The 10,369-nt window shown below is 43.3% G+C and overlaps 1 protein-coding gene across 1 annotated transcript in view; it reads right to left on the bottom strand.

Annotated features, from left to right (window-relative positions):
- Nucleotides 1-3,816: 3,816 nt before the first annotated feature.
- Nucleotides 3,817-10,369, bottom strand: part of LOC106596438 (CD209 antigen-like protein E) — a 29,646-nt gene continuing 23,093 nt past the window's right edge. The window contains exons 2-6 of the mRNA XM_045714344.1: nt 6,421-6,519; nt 5,888-6,169; nt 5,106-5,242; nt 4,900-5,009; nt 3,817-4,418 (exon numbers count right to left, since the gene is read on the bottom strand). Of these exons, the coding sequence (XP_045570300.1) occupies nt 4,286-4,418; nt 4,900-5,009; nt 5,106-5,242; nt 5,888-6,169; nt 6,421-6,519 (761 nt within the window). The 3' untranslated portion in view covers nt 3,817-4,285. The remainder of the gene's footprint in view (nt 4,419-4,899; nt 5,010-5,105; nt 5,243-5,887; nt 6,170-6,420; nt 6,520-10,369) is intronic.

Here is a 10,369-nt window from a genome sequence, read left to right as displayed (position 1 = left end):
CTTACTGGGAAATCACACTTTGCAATAATCTGAGCACTGCGCCCAGAAAAATACGCGTTGCGATACAGACTAGACGTCATGTTGGGAAGATCTAAAATCGAAAATACTATGTAAATAATCCATTACCTTTGATTCTCTTCATCAGATGTCACTTCCAGGTATCACAGGTCCATAACGAATGTAGTTTTGTTCAAAAAAGCTCATCATTTATGTCCAAAAATCTCCGTCTTGTTAGCACATGATCTAAGCCAGCCGGACTTCTCGTCATGAACGAGGGGAAAAAATATATTTACGTTCGTTCAAACATGTCAAACGTTGTATAGCATAAATCATTAGGGCCTTTTTTAACCAGAACATGAATAATATTCAAGGTGGACGAATGCATACTCTTTATAACGTATTGGAACGAGGGTACCCAACATGAACTCGCGCGCCAGGTGTCTAATGGGACATCATCGTTCCATGGCTCTTGTTCGGTCAGATCTCCCTCCAGAAGACTCGAAACACTTTGTAAAGGCTGGTGACATCTAGTGGAAGCAATAGGAAGTGCCAAAATATTCCTCAGCCCCTGTGTTTTTCAATGGGATAGGTTTAAAGGTAATACAACACATCAAGTATCCACTTCCTGTCAGAAAATGTCTCAGGGTTTTGCCTGCCAAATGAGTTCTGTTATACTCACAGACACCATTCAAACAGTTTTAGAAACTTTAGAGTGTTTTCTATCCATATATAATAAGTAGATGCATATTCTAGTTACTGGGTAGGATTAGTAACCAGATTAAATCGGGTACATTTTTTTTTATCCAGACGTGCAAATGCTGCCCCCTAGCCCTAACAGGTTAACCTGTTAGGGCTAGGGGGGCAGCATTGACACGGCTGGATAAAAAACATACCCGATTTAATCTGGTTACCACTCCTACTCAGTAACTATAATATGCATATACTTATTACATATGGATAGAAAACACCCTAAATTTTCTAAAACTGTTTGAATGGTGTCTGTGAGTATAACAGAACTCAAATGGCAGGTCAAAACCTGAGAGATTCCTTTACAGGAAGTGGCCTGTCTGACCATTTCTGGAACTTCTTTGCCATCTCTATCATTTACTAAGGATCTCTGCTCTAACGTGACACTTCCCACGTCTCCCATAGGCTCTCATAGCCCGGGAAAAAAGAGAATGTCGTCATTCCAGCCCCAGGCTGAAACACATTATCGCCTTTCTCAAGTGGCCCATCAAGAGACACTAGCTTATGCGCGTGACCCCGACCGCCCCGCCTTTGGGATTTTTTCCTCTGTTTGCCGAAAAGGAGATTCCCTGTCGGAATTTTATCGCTTTTCTACGAGAAAAATGACGTAAAAATTGATTTTAAACAGCGGTTGACATGCTTCGACGTACGGCAATGGAATACTTTGAATTTTATTGTCAGGAATTGCGCCAAGCGCGCGACACTTCTTTACTATTTCGGATAGTGTCTGGAACGCATACGAACAAAACGCCGCTATTCGGATATAACGATGGATTATTTTGGACCAAACCAACATTTGTTATTGAAGTAGACGTCCTGGGTGTGCATTCTGACGAAGACAACAAAAGGTAATGACATTTTTATAATAGTAAATATGATTATGGTGAGTGCTAAACTTGCCGGGTGTCTAAATAGCGAGCCCGTGATGCCTGGGCTATATACTTAGAATATTGCAAAATGTGCTTTCACCAAAAGCTATTTTAAAATCGGACATATCGAGTGCATAGAGGAGGTCTGTATCTATAATTCTTAAAATAATTGTTATGCTTTTTGTGAACGTTTATCGTGAGTAATTTAGTAAAATGTTAGCGAATTCCCCGTAAGTTTGCGGGGGGTATGCTAGTTCTGAACGTCACATGCTAATGTAAAAAGCTGGTTTTTGATATAAATATGAACTTGATTGAACAAAACATGCATGTATTGTATAACATAATGTCCTAGGGTTGTCATCTGATGAAGATCATCAAAGGTGAGTGCTGCATTTAGCTGTCTTCTGGGTTTTGGTGACATTATATGCTGGCTTGAAAAATGGGTGTCTGATTATTTCTGGCTTGGTACTCTGCTGACATAATCTAATGTTTTGCTTTCGTTGTAAAGCCTTTTTGAAATCGGACAGTGTGGTTAGATTAACGAGAGTCTTATCTTTAAATGGCTGTAAAATAGTCATATGTTTGAGAAATTGAAGTAATAGGATTTTGAAGATTTTGAAAATCGCGCCACAGGCTGGCAGTGGATGTTACGTAGGTGGGACGAATTCGTCCCGCCGGTCCCATAGAGGTTAAAGTTCCGAACGAGGAATGCATGGTCAAACCTTGGCCCTCTCGTTCTCGATGTAAGCTGGTCTGGTGATAGAAACCCTGGGTGGGGGTTATATTCGGAATGACAGAAAAAGTCTGTCTCATGACGCCAGGTCCCGTCTGTTCATGGGGGCGTGCCGATGACTTGGTAAAACTCTAAACAGAAAATACAATTCTCTCACATTAACATCTTACAAGCATCCCAACATATTCCAAATAGCTTTATCCTTATTCATTAATTTTGTACATCCATTAGATGTAAATCTCACAACTGAGGCTATGATATAAACAGAGCCATGGTAATGTGGCCGTATTGTCTCTCATGAGTTTCACAAAAGTGTACTAAACGGACCAGTTCGTAGCTGGATTCTTCACCGATCTTTTATACCTTCTACAGAACATAAATGTCATTCGGTTCTCCAGTCCGGTGAGGTGGAAGAATTCCTAGGTTCTTTCTATGAAACCCACTCTCTCTGTATACTGTGGCCATGAGGCAGGACATTTTCTTAGGAATTTACGACCTCTCTCACAGGGCCGAGTAAGGGGAGATAGGGGGATGGTGCATAGAAAACCCAAAGAGGGCAACGTCATGACACCGTGTTTTCTGTCTGTGCAAGTACATCTTGTTTGTTCAAGACTACCCGTGTTTAGTGTCTCAGCGCCTGCTTTTTCCAGTCTCTCTTTTCCGGCCCTCCTGGTTTTGACCCCTGCCTGTCCTGACTCCGAGCCCGCCTGCCTGACCACTCTGCCTGAGCCTGCCTGCCGTCCTGTACCTTTGCCCCCATTCTGGATTACCGACCTCTGCCTGACCTGACCCTGGGCCTGCCTGCCGTCCTGTACCTTGGCCCCACTACTCTGGATTATCGACCCCTGCCTGCCTTGACCCGTCGTTTGCCTGCCCCTGTTGTTACAATACACATTGTTACCTCTACACAGTCTGCACATGGGTCGTAACTGAAACCTCATATATAGTACATTCACATTTTCAGTCTTAAAAGTGTCAGAGATTATATGATACAGCAGAGAGAACAGTCCTTCTAGACTCCATGTTAGATCAACTATTATTCAGTAGAGAACAGTCCTTCTAGACTCCATGTTAAATCCACTATTATACAGTAGAGAACAGTTCTTCTAGACTCCGTGTTAGATCAACTATTATACAGTAGAGAACAGTCCTTCTAGGCTCCATGTTAGATCAACTATTATACAGTAGAGTCTGACATTCTCTGTGTTTATCCACTCGTATGTATAGAATAATGCTGCTTTTCTAATAACCATCTTGGTTGGATTCATGCGAGTGACTGATTGACTGTACATGGGAGGAATCCACACTACACTGTCCATGCAATTCCTTAGTGCGCCCAGAACATTGTTCTGGGAACCCAAAGGAGTATCTCAGTTTCAAGGTAAGACGCCTGGTGTGGTATCAGTCAGTCTCATGCAGGAACCAACCGTGCTTATAGGACTTGTTTGTGTCGCAGTATAAAGGGTCTCAAATCAAATCAAACTTTATTAGTCACATGCTCCGAATACAAGAAGTGTAGACTTTACCGTGAAATGCTTACTTACAAGCCCTCAACTAACAGTCCAGTTCAAGAAGAGTTCACAAAAACATTTAGCAAGTAGACTAAACTAAAAAGTAATAAAAATTAAAATTAACATCAGCCTTGTATTGAGTCAGTGAACCTCGATGACTGAGATAATAAAGATTGATTCATTTCCTTTGAATTTGAGTCCTTAGTGGTGAATTTCCACAACAACAGACAGAAAAGTTATTCTGTTATCAGTTCATTGTATTGTTATTGTATATTTTTTGTTATTTTTATTATAATGTATTATACATTTGCATCGTAATATATTGTATGTACTTGACAAGGTAAATAGAATAAGCAGAAAATAGTTTACGATTGATAGTACTTATCATAATCCTATTTAGCAGTTGAGAGTACCGAGGATGAATCCTATTTCTCACAGATCCATCTGTATTGATGGGAACAGTCATAGTCCCACCATTCTCCTGTGTCTGATGACCAGGAGTAGAAATATACACAGTTCTCAGCTCTTCCACCATTAGGCTCTCCACTGTTCCAATACCTGTAGGAGAAACATTACATAGAATCAGACTGTCCACTGTTCCAATACCTGTAGGAGAAACAACACATAGAATCAGACTGTCCACAGTTCCAATACCTGTAGAAGAAACAACACATATAATCAGGCTGTCCACTGTTCCAATACCTGTAGGAGAAACAACACATAGAATCAGGCTGTCCACTGTTCCAACACCTGTAGTAGAAACAACACATAGAATCAGACTGTCCACTGTTCCAATACCTGTAGGAGAAACAACACATATAATCAGACTGTCCACTGTTCCAGTACCTGTATGAGAAACAACACATAGAATCAGGCTGTCCACTGTTCCAATACCTGTAGAAGAAACAACACATAGAATCAGGCTGTCCACTGTTCCAATACCTGTAGGAGAAACAACACATATAATCAGGCTGTCCACTCTGAACCTACTACTCCAGACAGTGATGTCATAGTGACACAGAATTCATTAATGTCTTACTTTTTGGTCAGTGGTGTGTCGTCCACCCATTTCCAGGTCCCCTCAGAAACAGAGTCAGTCAGACCAATCCAGACATAGTTCTTTACCCCGCATAACCAATTGACTAATGTCTGTAGTTGTAGGAGAGAGACAACATTGTTAAAACATACCCATTACTGCTCGCTATCTCTATCACTCTTTTTTCTCTCTACCTCACACACACACACCTGTTTCTCTTGGCTGTTGATAACCACCAGGTGTGCTCCTCTATTTCTGCAGTCCTGTCTGCTCTCCTCCCAGGATTTGTACTCAGTAGAGACGTAGTAACAACTGCTACCAAGCTTTTTCCATCCTTGAGGACACACTGTAAGTTGAACATTTCTTGCTTTAGTCACTTTAATACAACATTGAATTAAGTATCAATCAGACACTCAAGGAAGACAGGGCACTATCTAATGGACGGTTTGGAAGCATCATTTGTCACGTCCTAACCAGTAAAGGGGTTATTTGTTATTATAGTTTTGTCAGGACGTGACAGGGGGTATTTGTTTGATATGGTTCGGGGTGTGTGTGTTGGTAGAGGTGTGTTTGGTTTATGTATTCCGGGGTTTTTTGTCATTGTTCTATGTTGTGTTTTCTATGATCCATCTATGTTGTGTATTTCTTTGTAGGCCTGGTATGGCTCTCAATCAGGAACAGCTGTACATCGTTGTTGCTGATTGAGAGTCATACTTAGGTAGCCATGTTTTCACCTGTCCCTTTGTGGGAGGTTGTTCTTTGTACTGATGTGTCTACAAGACTGTTCAATCGTTTTTTTCTTGTTTTGTTTGTTACGTGTTCACACTAACAGTTAAGATGAGCACTCAACCCGCTGCACCTTGGTCCACTATATACACGACGAGCGTGACATCATTTTTCATTTAATATCAGTTAACTTCCTGTCTGTAAGTGACATGTGAACTGATACAGAGACTGTCAAACAGAACAGTCATGAGACAATTTGACTCACCTTTCTCAACTAAAGATTGTAGCTGGTCTCTCTCTCTGGTCAGGGAGTTGTATCTGGTCTGTAGCTGGTCCCTCTCTCTGGTCAGGGTGTTGTATCTGATCTGTAGCTGGTCCCTCTCTCTGGTCAGGGTGTTGTATCTGATCTGTAGCTGGTCTCTCTCTTTGGTCAGCGTGTTGTTGCTAGTCTGTAGCTGGTCTCTCTCTGCAGTCAGGTTGCTGTCGCTGGTCTGTAACTGGTCTCGCTCATTGGTCAGGCTGTTATAACTGGTCAGTTGGTTTCTCTCTGAAATAAGGAGATCATTGAACAAGGTAACAGTGGAAAAGTTAATCAGACATTACCAAGGTTGGGGTCAGTTGCATTCATTTCCAGTCAATTCAGGAAATACACTGGAATTCCAATTGATTTCCAATTTTTTGGAATTTAAATTTGGCTTACTTTCTGAATGGAATTGACTGGAATTGAAATGGAATTGAACCCTGGTTGTTACACAACTGATGATGAAGAATGTTTGAGTGAGAACATATCAAACTCACGGTAGAGTAACAGGCCTATGATCCCAGCCAGTATAACACACAGCAGCCCCAGACACACTGCAGCAGCTCCAGAGTATCTCTTCCACCACTGACAAAACCCTGAAGCACAAATGATTACCATAAGAACTTGCTATTTATCAGCGTTGTATTGGCGTCTGCTTTTGTGTCCATTTGCTCTTTGAATCAGTGAGGGAAATACACACGGAACAGAACACCAGACCTGAGTTCCAAAACCTCACATTTTATACTGCTTGACTTCCAGAACCTCTTACAGAATATCGCTTCGTAAACAACAGGTGTATGCTAATGCTGATTTACGGATCCTTTTCCAACAATGCAGAGTTAAAGATACAACATTTAAAAAAGTGTCACAATAAATAAGAACCCAGTGAATTAACAAAGAAGAATAACAAGTCAAAATAACATGGCTACAGTGCATTTGGAAAGTTTTCAGACCTCTTGACTTTTTCTACATTTTGTTACGTTACAGCCTTATTCTAAAATGGATTCAATTGATTTTTTTTCCCTCATCCATGAAATTGTCTTCATCAATCTACACACAGAGCCTTTTTGGTACAATGTTCACTGGTATTCGACCAGCAGCCAAACTCTTATGCTAGCGAACATGTCAAGATTTCCTTCCTGACTGGCTGCCTCCGTGCAGCTCGGCCGGGCCCGTCTCTCTCCAGAGGAGAGGCAGCGGCAAATCAGCACTAGAAGCTGCCTGTTCTGTGGCCAGGTTGGTCACTTTGTCTCCACTTGTTCCCTGCGTCCAGCAAAAGTGGTGCTCAGCAGTAGTGGGGGATATACTGTTGAGCCAAATCGCCGGCCCATCTCCCCCAGAACCCTGCTTGACGGGCGCCCTCGCGTGGCAGAGCCAAGCTTTTCCTCTGCCTGCTCTCACTCAAATTGTCTACATTCTGCCCTTGCCCATGCCTTGTCTTTGCCCCAGTTCATTCCAGAACCTCCAGACCTGTCATCAGTTCCTCCAGTGTGTCACAATCTAGCTCCTGTGTTCAGCTAGCACCACGCCCTGTCTCTGCCGCCTCATCGGCCGTACGACTGCACCATTGACCTCCAGCCTGGAGCTCCTCTCCCCTGTAGCCGGTTATATAACCTCTCTCGCCCCAAGCAGGAGAGGTTATGGAGAAGAACATCTAGGATTCCCTGGTTGCAGGACATGTCAGGCCTTCTTCCCCTCACGTGGGTGCTGGTGTTTCTTTGTAAATAAGAATGATGGGTCACAGAGGCCGTGCATTGACTTCCGTGGGCTGAATAATATCACAGTGAAGAACAAGTATCCTTTGCCACTCATCAGTTCTGCTTTTGCCCCGCCCTCCATGGTGCCACTGTGTTCACCAAACTGGACCTCCGGAATGCCTACCACCTTGTCCGCTTCAGAGAGGGGAACGAGTGGAAAACTGCGTTTAAAACACCACTTGGCCACTTTGAGTGTTTGATCATGCCTTTTGGTCTTACTAACGCCCCTGCTGGTTTCCAGAACCTGGTCAATGACGTGTTGAGGGACGTGATTGGACGCTTCATTTTTGTCTATTTTGATGACATTTAGATTTTTTCTTAGGACCCTGAGGCTCACCAGCAACACTTTCACCAAGTTCTCAAACGGCTGTGGGAGAATAAGCTTGTTGTCAAAGCTGAGAAATGTGAGTTCCATGCTTCCTCTGTGTCTTTCCTGGGTTATATTATTGGATCCCGCCAAGACATGGCAGTCAGAGTTGCCTGCGCCCTCTAACCTGAAGGAGCTACAGTATTTCCTGGGGTTTGCCAATTTTTACAGACGTTTCATCCGCAACTAGATGAGACAGAGGCAGCGTTCCTTGAACTCAATCACCACTTCACCTCCACTCCGGTCCTCACTCAGCCAGACCCAGAACTATAGTTCATCATGAAGGAGGACGCCTCCGACACTGGGGTAGGTGCTGTTCCCCCTCTGATCAGAAGCTCCAAAAATGTGCATTCATTTCCCGTAAGCTCTCACCTGCAGAGAAGAATTTTGACGTCGATAATCAGGAACTCCTGGCAGTTAAGCTAGCTCTTGAGGCTTGGCATCACTGGCTAGAGGGCTCTGAACTCCCCTTAATCATGTGGACAGACTACAAAAATCTGTCCTACATTCAGACAGCCAATTTTCTGAACTCCCGGCAAGCCAGATGGGCCTTGTTCTTTGGTAGATTCAATTTCACACTTACTTATCGCCCGGTTCTAGGAATACCAAGCCTGATGCCCTGTCATGCCAGTTCACCGCCGACAACACTGGTTCCGAACAACATTCCATTGTGCATCGTTGCTGTCGTCCCCTGGAGATCGAGTCCCGTATCCGCTAGGCTCAGCAGAACCAGCTTGACCCGACTCTATTTGCTCCCGATTCTGTTCGCTCTGATGTTCTTCAGTGGGCCATTCTACCCGCCTCACCTGTCACCCTGGTATGAACCGGACCCTCGCATTTCTGCATCAGTGCTTTTAGTGGCCCACCATGGAGAGAGATGCCCGGGAGTTTGTCCCAGCCAGCTCGGTCTGTGACCGGAACACAACCTCCACTAAACCCACTTCCGGTCTGCTTCACCCTCTTCCCATACCCAGTCGCCCCTGGTCACACAAAGCTCCTGACTTTGTCACTAAGTTCAATCTTGGTTTCATCAGACCAGAGAATCTTGTTTCTCATGGTCTGAGAGTCTTTAGGTGGCTTTTGGCAAACTCCAAGTGGGCTGTCATGTGCCTTTTACTGAGGAGTGGCTTCCGTCTGGCCACTCTACCATAAAGGCCTGATTGGTGGAGTGCTGCAGAGATGGGTGTCCTTCTGGAAGGTTCTCCCATCTCCATGGAGGAACTCTAGAGCTCTATCAAAGTGACCATCGGTTTCTTGGTCACCTCCCTGACCAAGGCCCTTCTTCCCCGATTGCTCAGTATAGGAGAGTCTTGTTGGTTTCAAACTTCTTCCATTTAAGAATGATGGAGGCCACTGTGTGATTCTGGATCTTCAATGCTGCAGAAATGTTATGGTACCCTTCCCCAGATCTGTGCCTCAACACAGTCCTGTCTAGGACAACTACAGACAATTCCTTCGACCTAATGGTTTGGTTGTTGCTCTGATATGCTCTGTCAACTGTGGGACATTTTATAGACAGATGTGTGCCTTTCTAAATCATATTGAATCAATTGAATTTACCACAGGTGGACTCCAATCAAGTTGTAGAAACATCTCAAGGAGGATCAATGGAAACAGGATGCACCTGAGCTCAATTTTGAGTCTCATAGTAAAGGGTCTGAATACTTATGGAAATAATGTATTTCTGTGTTTGTTTTGTAATAAATTTGCAAACATTTCTAAACCTGTTTTTGCTTTGTCATTAGGTGGGTTTGTGTGTGGATTGATAAGGAAAAATGTGCATTTAATACATTTTAGAATAAGGCTGTAACGTAACAAAATGTGGAATGTCAAGGGGTCTGAATACTTTCTGAATGCACTGTATATACAGTGAGTACCAGTACCAAGCCGATGTGTAGGAGTACGAGGTAATAGAGGTAGCTAAGTACAGGGAGTACCAGTACCAAGCCGATGTGAAGGGGTATGAGGTAATAGAGGTAGCTATGTACAGGGAGTACCAGTACCAAGCCGATGTGAAGGGGTATGAGGTAATAGAGGTAGCTATGTACAGGGAGTACCAGTACCAAGACGATGTGTAGAGGTACGAGGTAATAGAGGTAGCTATGTACAGGAGTACCAGTACCAAGACGATGTGAAGGGGTACGAGGTAATAGAGTTAGCTAGTGCCTTAAGAAAAGTGAATTTTTCCACATTTTGTTGTTGCTGAATTTTAAATGATGTTTTGTCACTGACCTGCACACAATACCCCATCATGTCAAAGAGGAATTATGTTTTTTTAATAAATATATATTTATATAAAATGAAAAACTGAAATGTCTTGAT

This window comes from Salmo salar, chromosome ssa03, assembly GCF_905237065.1.
Source record: "Salmo salar chromosome ssa03, Ssal_v3.1, whole genome shotgun sequence".
NCBI classification, from domain to species: Eukaryota; Metazoa; Chordata; class Actinopteri; order Salmoniformes; family Salmonidae; genus Salmo; species Salmo salar.
Note: the sequence above shows the minus strand (reverse complement) of the source record. Positions and strands in the feature narration are given on the sequence as shown.